General features: G+C 47.9%; 7 protein-coding genes across 7 annotated transcripts; 3 read left to right on the top strand and 4 right to left on the bottom strand.

Annotated features, from left to right (window-relative positions):
• Positions 1-526: 526 nt before the first annotated feature.
• Positions 527-1,312, top strand: F5891DRAFT_953262 (uncharacterized protein; the record flags this gene model as incomplete). Its single annotated transcript, XM_041375168.1, has 2 exons — positions 527-572; positions 645-1,312. The coding sequence occupies 2 exons, from the start codon at positions 527-529 to the stop codon at positions 1,310-1,312; spliced, it is 714 nt and encodes a 237-aa protein (XP_041225340.1).
• Positions 1,313-2,834: 1,522 nt separating this feature from the next.
• On the bottom strand, positions 2,835-3,602 carry F5891DRAFT_1036309 (uncharacterized protein). Its single transcript, XM_041361834.1, has 3 exons — positions 3,438-3,602; positions 3,147-3,380; positions 2,835-3,095 (listed from the first exon to the last, which is right to left on the bottom strand). The coding sequence occupies exons 1-3, from the start codon at positions 3,576-3,578 to the stop codon at positions 3,042-3,044; spliced, it is 429 nt and encodes a 142-aa protein (XP_041225339.1). The 5' UTR covers positions 3,579-3,602; the 3' UTR covers positions 2,835-3,041.
• Positions 3,603-5,173: 1,571 nt separating this feature from the next.
• On the bottom strand, positions 5,174-5,698 carry F5891DRAFT_980728 (uncharacterized protein; the record flags this gene model as incomplete). The annotated part of the gene is made up of 3 exons (XM_041377036.1): positions 5,174-5,227; positions 5,281-5,514; positions 5,570-5,698. The coding sequence occupies 3 exons, from the start codon at positions 5,696-5,698 to the stop codon at positions 5,174-5,176; spliced, it is 417 nt and encodes a 138-aa protein (XP_041225338.1).
• A 931-nt stretch (positions 5,699-6,629) lies between these two features.
• Positions 6,630-7,968, top strand: F5891DRAFT_980727 (uncharacterized protein; the record flags this gene model as incomplete). Its single annotated transcript, XM_041377035.1, has 4 exons — positions 6,630-6,695; positions 6,820-6,967; positions 7,208-7,559; positions 7,818-7,968. 4 exons carry the CDS (start codon positions 6,630-6,632, stop codon positions 7,966-7,968), a joined length of 717 nt encoding a protein of 238 aa, XP_041225337.1.
• A 611-nt stretch (positions 7,969-8,579) lies between these two features.
• On the top strand, positions 8,580-9,638 carry F5891DRAFT_953171 (uncharacterized protein; the record flags this gene model as incomplete). The annotated part of the gene is made up of 2 exons (XM_041375163.1): positions 8,580-8,850; positions 8,908-9,638. The coding sequence occupies 2 exons, from the start codon at positions 8,580-8,582 to the stop codon at positions 9,636-9,638; spliced, it is 1,002 nt and encodes a 333-aa protein (XP_041225336.1).
• A 1,472-nt stretch (positions 9,639-11,110) lies between these two features.
• F5891DRAFT_1128779 (formyl transferase) lies at positions 11,111-12,234 on the bottom strand (the record flags this gene model as incomplete). Its single annotated transcript, XM_041364318.1, has 3 exons — positions 11,111-11,757; positions 11,813-11,854; positions 12,222-12,234. The coding sequence occupies 3 exons, from the start codon at positions 12,232-12,234 to the stop codon at positions 11,111-11,113; spliced, it is 702 nt and encodes a 233-aa protein (XP_041225335.1).
• Positions 12,235-12,509: 275 nt separating this feature from the next.
• F5891DRAFT_376045 (uncharacterized protein) lies at positions 12,510-14,431 on the bottom strand. Its single transcript, XM_041371622.1, has 2 exons — positions 13,900-14,431; positions 12,510-13,844 (listed from the first exon to the last, which is right to left on the bottom strand). Exons 1-2 carry the CDS (start codon positions 14,209-14,211, stop codon positions 12,720-12,722), a joined length of 1,437 nt encoding a protein of 478 aa, XP_041225334.1. The 5' UTR covers positions 14,212-14,431; the 3' UTR covers positions 12,510-12,719.
• Between the last annotated feature and the right edge of the window lie 3,467 nt (positions 14,432-17,898).

Genomic DNA, 17,898 nt, shown 5'->3' with positions numbered 1-17,898 from the left:
ATAACAATTGGTTAATGACTCGGATATGTTGTCATTGACATAACATTATTTCTGATATCCCCTCGTCTATCCGCCAAAACTCTCTATAGTATGATTATATCGCTGATACATCTATCTTCGATTTCTTTCCACCAAAATGAATGCTAATTTTAAGAATTTTAGAGACCTACTGAGCGCTCAAGTTGTAACTTGTTGGACGAGTGCAACGAAGCTCGGCGATACTCCGAAAGCCGACCGGACTGAACCTTGGTCAAAGTTTATTCGTGGCACTGGCGTGCGCAATGCGCATGCCAGCGTCAAGTTACACCTCACACACGGTTTTCAAATCGCCGTGTCAAACTGCCCAGCGCTATTCACCCTAGTGACCCAGTCTCTCACCCAGTTTTGAGAAGCTGCTCCATCATCACCTCCAGAGTGAACAATTCGCGCCATCCTAACCATGTTCACGAGGGGTTCACCATACGCTACACTATTTGTTACCTGCTTCTTCTTTATATCTGTAGACAGTCTAGCCCACGATACCGCCATGTTAAGCAGACGAGCAGTCCCGGAAATTGGCGGTTCACAAGGCGGTATGTGGTTTCCCCTGCTCTGCTCCAACATGTAATTGTACGAGTAATATCTCATATATCAATCTCCAACAGGTTTCATCGGACTTGTTGTCGCTTTGAGCTTGCTCATTATCATCTGCTGTATTGCAGTCTTCTTCCTCCTCCGCAATCATGAACCCTCCGAACAAGATCGCAATGCCCGCCGTGAGCACTACCGCCGTAACCGCGACCTCCAAGCACACGATTCAACAGCGGAACAGAGCTCCTTTGGGGACAAGCTCCGTGGAGTATGGGCAGATAGATGGAGTAGTAGGAGCAGAAGCGGCGGACGACGAGGTGGGCGTAGCTGGATCCAAGCTGGCTCAGGTGATGAATGGGAGATTAATTCAGATCACGGTGAAGAACGTAGGGCACAGCAGCCCATGGAACCCTTTTCCAGGTCTTTTCAAGAGGGACCTTACAGCCCCCAGGTCCCAGAAATCGACTCACCGCTGTCAGATGCGGAGTCGTATGCACCGATGCATTATGGGGATTCGTACGCAAAGGGCCCATTGCATGTGACATCGCCACAGCGGGTGACTTTTGCACGGTCTCAGTCACCGCTCTCGCTGTCGAGCTCACCTATGTCCCCTGGATCGCATCGAGATGCAAGTGTGGATGACGAAGAGGTGCACCCGCCCGACCACCGTCATTTCTCTACACAATCATCGACATCAGTGCGGACTTTTGAGGGAGGCACAAAGTTTATCGAGTCGCTCTAGCTCATGCTAGTTATGTTTTGCCTTTACTCACACATGTGTTGTTGTCTTTCATCTTTTATTCTCATGGTCCACGTGTACTCGTCGCGCATTTTGTATCATTCGGACGCTCATCCGTGCAGTTGTTCTTGCATGATCCTTTGCAATGTATCTTTAGCACTCCCCTGCTAAATGCATATCACCTAATGTTGATCCCTGGCTTTGATACAGTTCCTTGTCACGGTGCCTCGAAGCTACTAGTTAGCTTCGCTAGTGTAATCATATTGATTCGCCACCGTACTTCCCTTCTCTCCACAACTTCTCGGCCACCTCTCCTGCCCACTAGTCCCATGTACGTATACAATATAATGATTTTGTAATTTTATTTTTTTCACGTACGATTCCCCTCTAGGGGGCCAGCGCTCCTGAATTCTCCCTCCCTCTCTCCCTTTCGATTTCTGGCTTCTTCCCAGCTTTCCCTCTATAAGTATCCTCATCGCTACCTAACAGCATGTTGCCTCAACGTGTTTGGACACCGTATTATCCACGATTCACTCCACACCGGCCTTTCCATCCCGCTTCTTGTTACTTCTTTTCTCTTCGTATCTTCGCAGCTTTCCCTCACCGGTTTACATTTAATTTTTTTTCCAGGATCTAGCATCAGAACGTCAAGCCAGAGGCCACCGTGTCCAATTGTCGTTACCAACTTGAGTTCGGGTTGGGGCGAGCCAACGCCGCATGTCCATAGCGCATGCCACGTTCACATATATATTGTTGCAAAGGTATAACCAACAAGCTCTATTTTAAAAGTGAACTTGATCTCTCGTGCGGTCGGAGGTCTTAACACTGCCAGACGACAATATTCACATCCTGTATTTTTATCAGCAGCATCTATATTGACACGTTAGGACCTGGCCTGGGGTTTGCCTTCGTGGCGCACATATAGATCTCGTCCTCTCACAACATCGATTTCATGGAGTGAGTTACTCGACCTTTTTGTGTTGATGATCTAAAATCCTTGGAAATCGCCAATTTTTTTGATCTATCAGATCCGTATTACAAATCAGTCAGATCGCTGCCACTCAGTCAGGGGCCCGCATCTGCCACATCGATGGCTGTTGTTGGTATCAGATGCCAGTCTTCTAGAAAATCACATTTCCGGCATTTCAATGGGTTAGTTTCTGTGCTTGTCGACTGCGCGAAAAGCGAAACCAATCTACGAATAAGTCCACCTTCTCAAAAGGCAGCTACGATACTGTACAAAGTTGGTTGTGTCGTCGGTGATGGTCTCAGAATGCTCTAGAGCGTACCACACACGCTTACATCATCGCCTGCCTCGTGGTGCTAATATCAACGCCGTATTCATCGACGGTCGTCCGAAACGTGATATGAGCTTTGTTCGGGATGACCAAGACTTTCCATCTTCGAATAAGATTTCGGGGGCAATGGAAGCAAACTCTGGACCTCGAACTGATGGCTACAATGAAGATATCCTAAAAGGGAGGAAGATGCCTACCACGACATGCGGCAAACTTCATGGAGAGATCGGTTCAGTATTCCGGTCTCGAGCTATGCAGCTTAGCGATATGGAAAACCCTTGCAGATCGTACAGGTAGCCTTACATGAACCAATCGGTATGGTGATTATTTTGATGGGCAACCGCACTCTGGAACAAACTTTCAACGCGGCAGGCATCGTGTATTACATCAACTGCGTAGATCATATATATTGTACAGCCTTGGTGCAGGGTCACCTAAACAACGTAAACAGTCTCATTCACGAGTTGTAAGTACGGCCAGTAAAGCTCCTGCAACACGTGTCAGATCTGTACATCAAATGTAACTAGGGAACAACGTACTCCAATAAGGTTAAAATGAGCAAGTCCAAGTTGTGCTTGCCCGGTAGCGAAGGATGCAGGGACTTGAACAGAGAAGTCCTCATATGGGTCTTCCGCGCCCGGCCCATACTGAGGATTGAACGGGCCTTCGTACAAGATGGTACCCATATCCTCACTAATGGGCAGACAGTCTCCAGTTGGGCAAGACTGAATAGCAATTACAATCGCTATCTCCTTACTGCCAGTGAGATTGTTCTGATAATGTAAGTGGTTGAAAATCATACTCTAAAGGATGCATGTTTGAGAGCTCACCGGGAGGCCTATTTGCACAGTAAAGTTGGTGCCTGCAGTAATATCGGAGCCAGGCGCAGGCAGGTTAATGTAGGCGTTCTGAGCGCAAACAGACACTACCATGAGAATGGTGACAACTATTGCTTTGATTAGGAAGTACATTGCAACTGTGAGCGTGCAGTTTCTGAAGAGATGGTGAATGTGTCGCAGTGCCGAAGTTTATATGCGCTGAGCGGGTGCTACATTTGGTAGTCTCGAAACCATATACAGGGCATCTATAGGGATGTCAGCACCTCATGCAAATGCATAGCACCATAACGGAGATGTAAACGCCACAATAATGAAGATATACCGTTGACTAACCTGGGGATTGTGAATATCCAAGTGATGCAAGGTTGATGTCGTACTACTTACCTACCCGAATCCGGTGTCCGCGATGTTGCTGTGTGGGTTAGCTATCCGCAGTCGGTGCCATGAGCTAAGCTCGGAAAAGGGCACGTGTGTGGAAAAAAAGCAGTAGGTGCCGCCCAACGGGCAAATGAAGCTGACATATATTTTCTGTCAAGTGCTCATCTAGTTCTACAAGAATTGATCAGAGCTAAACGCAAATTGGCTCCGTAGTATGGTTTCGGATGAGGTGACAACTACTTACAATTATTGGCTGTAATCATCATTTTAAAGCATGATTCATGTTACTGTCAAGCAGGTAAGGCAACCGATCCAGTTGACCGGTGGAATCGGAATGAGGCAATGGTCTCGGTGAATAATAACCGTAATGACTATTTGCAGGTGTCGCGAAAGGCATTATGACTGTGCATGCGTTCGCTGTTTTGATGCATCGAAGGTCTTCTTGCCCGTGTCCTGAAAAATGTGATTTGGATGAGGAACGTTCCATGTTTTGATTTAAGTTTGAGTATTACTTCTGATGCTATTATTAGTGATGGTTACTAGCGTAAGGGGTGCGCATTCGGAATGGCGGATACCATTGGAATGATGTGAGCAATAACGCGCTCTCTCCGGGGAATGATGAGTCGAGCACTATTTAGCCTTACTAGTGAGCGATAGGCTCTACCAGTAGGCGAGCCATGGCAGGGTATTACACCTCTATGCAATGAAATCAGGCACGACAATCGATCTAACGAGAAGGTTTGTACTACACCATTTTACTCGGAGCATCAACGCCGCCCGCCGTGCAAGAATCCATAGCTCGCTAGGCTGAGGGTGCGTCTCGGGCGTCTCGGCGTCTCCGGTCCGGACTTGTCCACAGCTGCATGTCAAGGGAATGCCGCAGTGAAACTAACTTAGTTTTGAGGCAAAATGTTTAAGCTTGGCTTTGCCATAGTGCTGAATAGTCTCCTGTAGCTAGACCGGTCACCAAATAGAAGGAAGATAGTCGTTCGTCCTATGTGACGATGAATGCGAAAATAGGCTACATGGGGTCACAGGTAAACTTGGAAATGACCGTCCGTGACTGTCCGTCCCGATGAACCAATTTGGGTATCCGGAACACCTCGGAATTCTTGCCACATGAAAGAAAATATGTTCGACGATTTGTACTAAGTACTGCAGCGCTGTGACATTATGACATGCAACACAGTCGCGAGAATTCGTAAGCACTTGAATAGGACGTAGGACGTCGTAGGAATTACAAAAACATGTACTATAAACCAATTTATATGTATGTGTGCGATACTGCAATACAGCGTCTATATCCAAATAGTCTCAAAAGGTCCACAACGATGAAATGAGAAACATGATCATGAAATTGTGATGGTGCGGTTCAGAATCTCCATCAAAGGGCCCGCTGAAGCCTAAACCATAACATTAGTTGCGAGCACTTTTGAATAATGTTCAGGACACTCACTCCCACAAGAGTGACATGAACAACCCCAAGAAGAGCGGTTCCGCTGGCAATGCTACTCGGAATTTGAACTGTGAAGTTTTCATAAGGGGGAAGGTATGTCTCATGGAACTGTGGGTCGAAGGGACCGTTGTACAAAATTTGACCCATGTAATCAGCAGGGTCAATGCATGGCGTTCCTGGGCATGACTGTATGCCAATGACGACAGCAACTTCCACAGAACCCGTCAATGTATCCTGTAAAAACAAGCATTAATTGAGGAACAGGCATGATTGCATGTCAGAAACTCACAGGTCTCTCTACCTGAACAACCAAATTGCTTCCAGGAGAGACTGAAAGACCTTGCGGAGGGTATCCAATTACAGCGCCCTGAGCAAAAGCAGAAGCTACAAAAAGAGCGAGGGAGAGAATTGACTTCATGATGAATGATTTTGTAGAATTGATGAAGACGATGAAAGCTCACCCTTTTATATGCAGCATGCTTTTGGCTTTGGGCGAGAGGGCAGCATTCGCCGCAACTTTGAACCCATACGTGTCAGAAAATTCCAGGACGCTGTGCCATCAAATATTGCTCCGTTGACAACTTGAGCCGACCATTGACTTGATCGGTAATAATCCATTCCAGCCTAGTGAACACAGGAATACTTCTCATGTCAATGGAGCCGGCGACATTCGGAAAATGCTCATAACATGCATAGCTTTCATTCGAAGTTAAATGTTGAAGGCTATGATCAATGCGTGTACGAGTGAGCTGGCTGAACGCAGCAGACTCAAAGTTGACTAGGACTGGTTAGTAGTGACTAGGTGACTGGTGTGCAGTTGACTGTTGAAACTAAGTTTAAGATCAGCAAATTGCGTAAACGATTAGAAATCGACGCAAATGCAACTTACGCTCCACCCACAAGCAGTCCGTGATTAACTCGATTTTTGATGCTAAGGCCCATTTACAGCCACATAAGCTTTCCACATAACCGCGATTGACTCTTGTGCAGGCTACGCATCAGATTCGCCCGGACCTACTACTACATGCTGCAGACGTCTTCTTCCTACTTGCCAGTGGCGCAAGACCCCAACTGCGCAGTCACGCTGAACCTAAGCATTTTGCTGTTCTCCTTCCATAGCCTTTCTCTCCTTGTAGGTATGGTTCTCAAGCTGTACGTCACTTTCGTAGGGGCCTTTCTCGAACCTGCTCACATGCAGAATGACGAATTTCGCAGATATATAGTAAGACGCACGACAACTGAGTATTATTTCAGGATAACCCACTACATCCACTTCTCAAAATGAGAGTCGTCAACCCGATCGTCGCCTTGCTTTTTTGAGCATTTCTTCTGCATAATAGGTCTTCATAATGTCACCATTAGCGGGCACGACTGTCTCCAGGAAAAAATATATAACGATCACTATTGGGAAACCAGTAAGTTAATGAGTCCTCTCCAGGTACAATCTCGATTTTACGTTGTACAGGGACTCATTGTCTGCTTCCGAGGTGTCGTGTCGTTGCCATCCGCTCATGCACATGGAATCTTTGTGCCCTTCAGGCTGAAGCGCTAGGCGAAATTGGTGTTAGTGGTCCATATAATCCCCGCATGAACTTCAAGCAACCGAGCGAAGACTACAACATTAGGATTCCTCAATCTATAAGTCACAGTAGCCCACCTTACCGTCACCCATGTTTCCCTCATTGGGGTACGTGTTGCATACTGGTGTAGAGTCAATACTGAGTATGGTTAGACCGCCTTAAATGGAGATAAAAAAATATTGGTACTAGTGAACTAGCTTATTTCGCTGCATATGGCACGATTCATTGTATTGCAGTATCACTTTGGCAACTGGAATGATGCTTGGCGCTCCATCACGTTCTTAATTGCCAGGACGGACGACTTGGAAAGAAGAAATGGATGTAATGGAAACATGATCCATTCACAGATGTCATGATCATCCCGGAAACCCCTGACCGCCCCACCATATGGACACGCCTGTCGCTGCACAAGGACATTTCATCTAGATCTGAAAATTACGAATACACATACATCGAGCTCCACAGCCTCACGCTTGACCCGAACCTTGAACGGCGCGACATACCCATCAAGAATGCATGCTATAAAGGTCGGCAGTACCTGAAAATATCCTTCAACTTCAGTCTCCCTGCCAATATATTGTGGGACTGTGATGAGGACTTCAGATATCTTCCTCGCTTCCACTTTCACCGTAGCTGCTTTTGCACAAAATGTTTACAGTTGGAGCTGGAAGGAACCTTAACGTCGACATCGTTTGACCAGTGAGCCACCAGACACAATATTCTCGTCCCATCGGGATCACACGATTGAATTAGACCACAGAGGTTCCGATCTTCGTTGCAAGATGTAGCTGGCGTAATTGCAATCCAATCATGTCATCCAAGCCGCTGGCCAGGCGAGGCACTTGGTGACATCCTCTACAACGGACCTTACAATCCACAAGAGCGCAATCCAAACCAAAGTGGCCTTCAGCCATTTTAGAAATTTGATGTTCGAGTTCTTTCTGATTTGATGGGCAGTGCGTTCCTGACGGTAACGGATGTGGCGCTGATTGGGATGAGAGCTCGTGATCGCCATCTTCTGCTCAAAATTGACGCTGGTTGGCATCTGTACCAGGCCGGGCCCATTGCGTGGATAGAAGAAAAGAATGTAACGTTCTATGTTCTTTGATATGCCCGCGAGGAATCATTTTCATTTTACTATCAGCGATTCTGATGGGAACAGGCAGTACGAATTTGAGATATACCAACCTGAGGTCTGCGTGCATCGGCCGCAGACCAATCATTTCAATAAACGGCGCTATACACTTCGGAGCGTCTACGATGAGATCTAGGAGTTATCACCGTAAAATAAGCGAAGATGTTCTACTATCACAGCCGCAGTCGTTCCCAAGCAAACTTAGCTACGATCAGTGCTTCGTCTTCGGCGTTCCCAAGAAGATTGACTTGGATCATTTTGGGTACCCGCACGTACGCTCTATTAAGCTTGAATGGGACTGTGTCAACCAAGCCAAGCAGTAATAAGGTATGATCATGACCGTGAACGGTTGCTAAAACGATCTTGAACAACAGACCTCCTTACAAGTTAATTTGCAACGATCACTCAGTATGTTACACAGCCCAACTTATTCACATGAACTTGAACATACCAGACATGTTGTAGTGAATACAAACTGGCAATTGAAAGGGCACTTCACTAACGTTTGAGCTTGGATTTACTTCAATTACGGAGTCTAAAAATAGTACTACCAAGTTGTAATTCTCTCCCGAGACCTTCCTAAGATGACACATTTCAGAGTCTTCCTCGGCGCCCCATCTGTCCGTGATCTCAAAAACAATTCAGCTGGTTCGTACACCTGGAAGACTATCGAGCATCCTTCAGCAGAAGCCTCCCAAGCACTACTATATCCTCCTGCAACATCGGAGGCTGCGAGCAGACGAATATCTCTGCTCTACCAGAACATTATATTCGACGACTGTGATGAAGAAGCCCTTGATCAGGAGCGTGTTGACAAGAGCGCATGGCCTGAGGGAAGCCAGTTTTTGATGAATGGTACGTTTATTGCATAGCTCCACGATCGCGAGTTCCACTTCATATACGTGCAAATAGAGCAGACGACGGTGATAACCTGGCCTCCGACCCCTGTTGCAGACACCGTTGATGTGCCTTCCTTCCTGCGCGTATCGCAGTCCCAGTCCCGGTCTCAGCTTGCAATAGATCAAACACAGGAAACCACCTTTGTGTCTTACTCAGACGCGTCTTCTATAGCTCGCTTCCCGCATTTTCAGATTAGCCTTCATAAGGTCTCGTCTCTTGCATCCCTCTACAACCAAAAAATTGCCAGAGGGAGAAAAGTGAATGTATTACTCGCCACGCTAGAGGTGGAAGGCCCTGATACAGTGTGTGTGAAGAAAGGCCCGGACGCAGGGAAGGAAGTTTCTGTTCTCAAAATGATTCTGGGTGATGAAGATGGATCAGTATGCAAGCTCACCGCATGGCGTGATGTTGCAGAGGCTTGGGGTGCACTGGGCGTCAAGCGTGGAGATATAATTTATCTAGAAAGTGCGTATCGTATCACCCTTGGGATCGCATTGCGTGGACCCACGTTACTTCACATCACAGACCTCGCGCCAACGTGCGAGCCAGGCAGCTCGATCACCCTTACCGCTTCTCCATATAACAAGCCCACCGCGGAGATTTGCTTTCGCACCATGCCTTACACACGCGAGGATAATCGTCTCCGGCCGGACCTCCGGCTCGGGAAAAGCGACGCCGCCGTCAAGAAGGTCGCTGCACTGACCCAGTGGTTCGAGCGGATAGCCGGGTTGGTGGTTAGTTAGTTGAGCACATGCCCAGCTTGACAGCATCGCTATGGCTATTCCACATTTGACGTCGGTGACTCATAGTCCCAGACGTAGCCACTACAAAGCCACTAGATCTTCGCTGTGGCGCAAGTTACCGGTTGCGCTGGTGTCATTGTCGCCGGGCCACCGGCCGCAGATCTCGATCGAAGATGTTATTCGGTAATTATGCCTGCAGGCTCGCTAGCCCGCAGCTGCACGCAAGTGTTCTTTCATTCATATACATGCATACACAGCCATCAAACACCCATGCTTATAATAGATATGTCAATCCGCGATTCGTTCCGTACGCAGGACAATGCCAAGCACACAGGTCCATACCATGGGCGCCACCGCTTTGGCCACACCATGACCATCAGTACAAAAGCCCACTCTCACTTTATCTGTGGATGTGGATGTGGACGTGGACGATGGGACACCTCGACGTTAGCACTGGACTATAAAGCTTCCTCATCGTTCTCCTTGCCTGCCAGTGACCCCGTGTAGTGTCATTCGCAGTCATCTAGATCTCGACGAATCCTCGTGATATGCCCTTTTCAGAACCCGTCTCTACAAGCTTTCTCTCCATTCCTTCTGTGTTTACACGTCTTCAACGCAGCATTAAACTTCGAATGCACGCACCCTCCGTTTCCGAATTCTTCTTGCCGAATCATCTTACCCTGAAGCGCAGGAGCTCTCTTTCGTCCACCCGTACGCAAAAATCGTCCTTCACTTCCAGGGCCACAAAGCGCAGGTCTTTACTTCCATCGCTGAAGTTATCCTCGTCCTCGTTATCTTCCTGGTCTTCCCGGGACACGGAATCCAGTCCGAAACCTGTGAGCTCTGAGTCAAGTGCCGAATCGACCGTCCCCGGTGTTATTGTGACACCTGCGAGTCCTATTTGCCCTTCGGTGTTCACATTTGCTGTAAGTTTGTTTCCGTTCAATCTGATTGATTGATTCTGACCGTTTGACGCAGCCTCCACTCGGGCAAAAAATTACTGATCGGTTCTGGCCCGAAGAAGATCTTGAACAGGAGGATCAAGATAAAATATCTGGAAATGGCAGGCTTTCGTCGCCAATGATCGTGAATGTGTTGTCACCTCCTCCCTATCACCGACGTGCTCCAAATGCCATTGTGCCACATCAGGATCACATACTATCTAGGTCTGTTGTCCAGATTTGGCTTCTTGAAGTCTGAGACGGCTGACGATGTACTCGCAGTGATAGCTATCCTTCGCATTATAGAAACCAGGACGACTCACGCCCTATGCGGTTCCCGTTCTGAGCATAAATTTGTGATATAGATAAATGGTATCTTACCCTCGCGTTAATCAGACCTATTGTCTGCCCGTAGACTAATTTGCATAGTGTATTCTTGTATTCTAATGTTTACTGTATCTTGGTTTCTCTTTTGTTACTTCCTAGATCTAATTGTGCAAGTTGGCCTTCCACCGCGCAGGCCTGATTATGTTAACTTGAACCGTCGCTTGACAGGGGCGGTTGCACCTCATCCAACACTATTCGAGTAGCCTCCACAATAATCTCCCATTCTACCTTATGTAGCCTCCCCTCATAAGCCTCTATCGCCTCCCCTTTCACCACCTCCACTCTTCTCTGGATCAATGGCTCCCCGCGATCGACTTCTTTGACCACACGATGCACCATCACGCCCAGCTCATCCACCTCCCCCTTCTGGAACGCCTCAAAGCCTCTTTCAATTGCATGCGCACCATCAAATTGTCCAAACAAAGCCGGATGGATGTTAATCACAGGTACCTCCCTTGCAAGCAGTTCCTCGCCCTCCAATACCCGCGTCCCCTTAAACACATCCAAGAACCCCTCGCTCACGATGTGCATCCATCCCGCACACACGACTGCGTCTGGCTTTGCGCGCAACACAATGCGCGCGACCTCGACATCATAGTCCTCGCGCGTCTTTCCGGGGTTTGATTTAATGAACGGTTGAAGACCGAGGTATGCGGTAGGGATCGGAGGCAAGGCGGTGGAAGCGCGTATCAGACCACGTGCGTTTTTGCGATTGGAAAGAACAAGGACGATGCGGGTATTAGGCAGGGACGATGTGTTCTGTGCATCGATCAGTGCTTGAAGGTTAGTTCCTGTGGTCACGATCTGATATGAGGGTGTACGCTTGCGATTGAGATCAATACATACCCGCTCCCGAGATGAGGACAGCTAATCGTCGTGGCGACGTTGCTGCAGGGTTTGGAGCTTCCATGTCGCTGAAACGGTATTAGCTTTATCAAAAGTGCATGATATCATGATGGATAGCGTACTTTGTGAGCACTTAATCCGCGACGTCGTGATAAAGTTTGCAAAGTACAGTTAGATACCATGTTACGCTATTGTGGCGTACCTGATTTAGACTTAGCAGATATTCAGGATTTGTGGTCGCGGAGTTCAGCATAAATGAAAGTCCTGCGGATCCCAAAAATAACTTGTTTCTGATAGAAACTCTTGAGCTTAAATGTTGAAGCGGAAAAGCACAATGTTTCCAAGAAGGTACTCTGGGTAAGTTCTCAAAGATGGGAATGAGAATCAGTATTGAGATGGCCGAGCACACCAACAGGGTCCATGGTACATGTAAATCTAGAATTATAAGTAATGGGTAATGTAGCCAAACGACAAACACGGCGCCCATATCCTGTGATCCTAGGGGGACGCCCGCCTTTTACGTTAACGGAGCGTATCTATGTGGTACACTTTTGATTCGACAAAGATGATACAAAACACCAAATGAGTAACGGTAAAGAGCGTTTATACTGCAAGTTTTGGTGAGGTCAAAAAGGAGGGTTTCGTTACTCGGTGGTTAGTGTTACATAGATAGAAGACAAAACATACAACGAAAGCGAACGCGTGCAAGTCGATGAAGCTACGCATAATTATAATGATCAAGCAAGTGGTCACTGAGACAAAATGAGGAGTGGGTTATCAAAACGTAGACAACAAGATGCGGTCAGAGCATAGCAAGCAGAAGAGAAGGCGATACTTCGTCCTGAAGTCCCAAGGCGTCCGTGCACGGCACGGGAATTGTGTGTAACGCCTTAAAAGCTCATAGGCCTCATATCATCATGCCATATACTCCGCCATTGCCAACGTTTATCGGGACGCCCAAACCTTGCTTCGTCATCATGGACCCCATGCCATCCTCGACCCTGCCGCTCCACGACCCTGCGATACCAGTGTTGATGTGGAGGCTCCCCAGGCTCAGCCTTTTGGGTAGACCATAATCGGGGAGGGCATTCGCAATCTCGTAGCCCATAGACGAAGCTCCATGGGATGGTGAGCCGTATCCAGACCCAGGGCTGCTGTGACCAGATCCGACGGATGATGTGTCGTCAGCATCGGCGACATACCCCATGGCACCGTGCTGCTGTTGGAGCGCAAGCATTTGCTGCCGTTTGAGGTTGGCAAGGGCCGCTTGGTCCCCAAAGTGATGTCCGGTCGTTGCCGACGATCCCATGCTGTGCGAGCCATTGGGAGGTGTGATTAAGTTACGCTGCACCGCGTGTTGTTGGGGATGTTGAGGGTGATAGGCGTTGTACATGTTCGACCACGCTTTCATGTTATGTTGGTCCATAGCGGAATGGTGTTGTTCGATGTAAGGGGCTGCAGCAAAATTCACCCGAGGTTCGTAAATTGAAGGCATTTCCGGGTTCTCGAAGGAAACAGGAGAATGCATCTGAGCGATCATAGGACCGCCCTGCGAGTTGGGCGGGCCACGTGGCATCAAATGCGCGATGTTCACGTCAGTGGGGGGCATATTCCCATGTGCATACATGCCGTTCTTGACCATCGGCGCAGAGGGCATGACATCCTCAGTGTCGTCCATGTTGTTTGGCATCGAACCAGCGAATTCATCGTCACCCTCATCATATCCGTCATACGCCTGACCTTCTTCATCTTCTTCCATGATAGTTGCAACAATTTCGACTTCGCCATTGAGGACCATGGAAAAGCCTTCTCCACGAACAGGCTCCTCCACATAGGGAAGACCAGCACGATCACGCCATTCGTTGAGCTCTCGGCGAAGGGCATCAGATTCTTGCTTCAGAGCCCGCAACTCCCGCGAAGCTAGGAAGCGGTGACGCCTTGACGCGTGAACGTGAGCGATCGAAGAGTTAACGATCGCAGACTTGGAAGGTCTGCGGATCTGCGAAAGATTAGGAAGCAGCGCGGCAAGGTCCTAAAAAGATAGCGTTCGGATCAGCGGTTCTTTTGATCAAGAAAATAAGGCTTGCCAAGAATCTGCCATTGAGAGTCTCTCTGCGCTGTCTCTCGACTGCGTTGTGAGTAGCACGCCTTTCCGCGGTATTGGCCCGGCGACTGGGCTTTCGTTTGACCTGCGTAACAGCGCCATTGGCTGAGGCTGTGCTGGAACTTTGTGATTGGACGTTATTGTTATGTTCTGTGGAGGATGCCAACGGAAGTGAGAGAGTTTGGCCGGCGGCAGGAGTAATCGGAGTTTGAGGGGGAACAGAACCCTCTATTGAAGCAGGAGAATTGCTAGTAGATGGAGACGAAGAGGAAGCGATTGGAAGAGTTAAAGCCATGATCGACAAACAGGAGTTCTACAAAGGACAGGTAGAGTATAATTGAGATGATAACACGAGTTAAACAGAAGAGAGAGATGGGTTCCGGTGACAAAAAATGATTAACCAATTGATATCGATTTTACAAGGAAACGGTGATAAGAACAGTAGGGTACGCGAGTTTCCTCAGCGGAGACCTTGACTGTGGGGATTTGCGGGTGCACTAGAAAACGGGCTATATGCAAGTAAAGTGGTGGATAGTCGACGAGCTGCTATAAATCAGAGTCGCGAGCGAGCTCAAGCGTACTACTGATCGGTCCTTTGAGGTATGTGGGGGTCGTTTGAAAGTCGGATTGTGAGAAGCCGGCAAGGGTCGCGAGATCTATAGCAGGTCATTAAAATATCGAGTCTGTGAAAACAAGAAAGACTGACTACAAGCGGGATCCTTGTTAGCGGCGAGGCTTATCGGGGATGAGGGAGAAAAGGGTTTATAGACCTCAAAGGACCATGCAGAGAGGGAGGACTGACAAGTGATGGGGTTGTAAAGTCAGGAAGACGAAGACGACGCTTTCATATCAATCGGCTAACTCCGCATTATTTTATTATTTTCCCAGAAATCACAAACCCTCTCACGTATACCTATCTAACCGATGTCACCAACGCTTGATGCCGAAGATTATTTAATCTTATTTTAATTTGTACTTATTTGCGTCCGTCCCTATTCATTGACCCTTTTGGACATTCAGTCGGCTTTGCCGCTCAGCGCTCAGCAGTGCACTGAGCTCTACAGAATAATACCCGATCCCCGGGCACTCTTTACAATTTTAATACCATCCTTTACGTTCAATCCGCGTTCTGAACTGAGTTACATCCTTTGATCGCGGATTTTGACGTTGCAGCGCCTTCGGATCCTCTTCTAGCTAACCGCAAACGGCGTTGCTATCACCACCGAAGGCTTGCAACTCCTGCTGTCTTCCCTCGGTCGATTATTACTATCAACTGCTCACGGTCTCTAATATTTCTTTGCCATGTATGTAGACTCTGTTGTCATTTCATCGAGGTAGTCAGCGCGGCGCGCTGATATAATTTTAGTAAGTCAAGTTGAAGTTCCGACGTTTTTGAATCACACTGACCTGGTGACGTTAATCATAGCATTGCAGTTATGTCTTGTTCTCCTTTAGGCACTGCCGAGGCATGGCAGGGTTAGCTAACATTGCTCCCTCTCAAACACAAATCCCTTGGGAAGGACCCTCACACCCTGTCAAACCTATATTTTGTCTCCCTCAGGCTCCACTTTCTCCGGTATTTTTATTATGCTTATTTTCATGCACCACAGCATTGGTGCAACTTTCTTACAATTAAGTATCAGCGCCCCGCATATTACTCAAGAAGTCATGAGAAGATGCGCAACGAGGCTTCCGAGAAGTTGTACGGCGCCGTATTACCTTGTTTGATAGACATGAGCAGATCCATCAAAAGCGCGAGGACGACGAGGCCGCCGCGGGCGCAGAAACACGGAAAACCGGTCATGTCTTATTATCACAAGCCAGAGTCATATAAAGGTACCATGACCTGACTAACCTCACTCTGTCGCCTGCAGCCATTATCAACTCATTTGACACCTAGTAGTACTGTAACTCAGCCAACCATTCACACGATGACAACCATGCAAGACGCCAAGTGCGAACTGATATCCGCCGAGGATCAACTAGGCAACGTTCTGATGAATGCTTGTCTATCGACTCGACGTCAAGTCAATCCGTCATTACTCGTGATCAAAATTTGACTTTTCAACATGTTCAAGGATGAGAATCACCGGGCACACTTGTATCTCCGATGTTGCAAAAAGGACATACGTGCTTTGTTCAGAGAGAGAAGTAGTGTTGGTTGTAACGGAAGCCTAAGGCGTTTCTTTTACTATGATCATTGGATTTTGAATTGATGACAAGTGACCTTGGTCAGACAAGATACTCTTGCACATACACACGCAGCTCCAGCCAGGTCCCGTTGAAGGCGATTCCGACCTGTCAGGGAGAGCTACATGTGATTGTCGCCCTTTTTCCTGCAGATCTCCTGAACGTGAAGTTGACCTTGGCGGTACCGGAAACCCGCAGGCCAGCTGCAGCCTGGAACTATATTTTGTCGTCCACTATACACGCTCTGTAAATCACTTTAAGCGGGGAGCCCCCTGCTTAAGAGGTACATATGGCCTTTTCATGAATCCTCTGCCATTCTACCGGAGGTCCAGAACATAAAGTCTATTTTGCCTGTTGTAAGGACGGAGCCAAACGTTCCCCGCGGAAGTAATCCGGATTAATTATTAAGGTCTGGAACCAACTCCGCTTCCGTTCTGTGTTTAACATCAGCACGTGACTGCAAGTCATCCAAACGAGTACGCAGTGAACAACTAGGGCCAAGCAAAAACCTGAGACAGCGAGGGAACGAAAGTAAGCAAAATCACAGAAAATACGATAACATGACGAATGCAATCTCAAATTTCTAGACACCTATGTGAAATACAATCACCTGTTCCAGTGGAATCTTCTGGCGCAACGACTTTTACGATAGCCCGCGCGCAGTCTGATGCGCCTGAATCATTAAGCCAGTTGTCATAGAACGCAGAGACAATTTCGCCTGCAACATCGTTGTCAAAAGACCGCAGCGTGGAACCAATAACACCGCGAAATCCGGAAAAAATGCATAGCCGCAGCGACGTGAGTTGAGACTTCTCTCATCGCCTACAGTGATGTGGCAAGTTGATAAGAATGCGGACTCCGAGTTCGGCCAGGCTAATCGGATGATGTCCTTGGTCTTCATTGGCGGCCCGCCGCACATTGCGGATGAAGACTCGACCGGTTTTCTATTTAGCATCCCATGGCGGGCTAGACAGAGCAATTGATTACAAACTAATTATAGTGCAAAGCACAAACGCGAGGTTGTTCCGGAGTGATGTGAAGGATGACATGATGAGTACGGGAAGCTGAGCTATGACGGCTAACTAAAGAGCGACACATCTCGGAGCCTCCCTCTGTCAGGGCTTTATTGAGCGGTTTGACCAGTTACAACAAATTATTGTGTGGGTACATCTTGAGAAACGCGCTTTCTCGCGAGTGCCGCCGAGGTCGGGACATGCAAAGTGAGGCAAAAGCGACATGAATCGGAGCTTCCCGCTGCACGTAGGAAAGTTGCGTAATCACGTGCAGAGGATGCTAACAAGCTTGCGTTAACGATCAAATCGCTCTACGAGGCGCCGAAACTCGGAGACTTTGGTCCGTGGGATATCGAATGGAACGTGGATGAGAGATCGGGCATTGAGGCTCATCAAATCCATACTGACTATCACCGATGATTAGCGTTAAGCCGCTTGAACAGGCTGCGCCAGTGTCGATTGATGGAGACAGACGATCGAGCAGTGCGCATGAACATGCAACTGGGTCCAAAATATCGCACGGCCTTGCTTGATCACCTCTATAGCAGTGGTCAATGCATCATGACGAGCAATATTAATGGAATTTGTGGCAACGCAAGAAACGGCCTTTCTGACAGCATCAAATGGCGCCAAGACGATAATAAAAGAGTAACATGCTGATATAGGAATGTCAATGCGGTGTGATAGGCAACCAATGCAGAACTCACATCAAATTTACTGCCTACATCAATCAACTGCAAACCTTATACCCCCCGCCAACTGAGTAACTAGCTGACTAG

Source organism: Suillus fuscotomentosus, assembly GCF_016647785.1.
Source record: "Suillus fuscotomentosus strain FC203 chromosome Unknown F5891scaffold_30, whole genome shotgun sequence".
Lineage (NCBI taxonomy): Eukaryota > Fungi > Basidiomycota > Agaricomycetes > Boletales > Suillaceae > Suillus > Suillus fuscotomentosus.
This window is presented reverse-complemented; position numbering and strand designations above follow the sequence as displayed.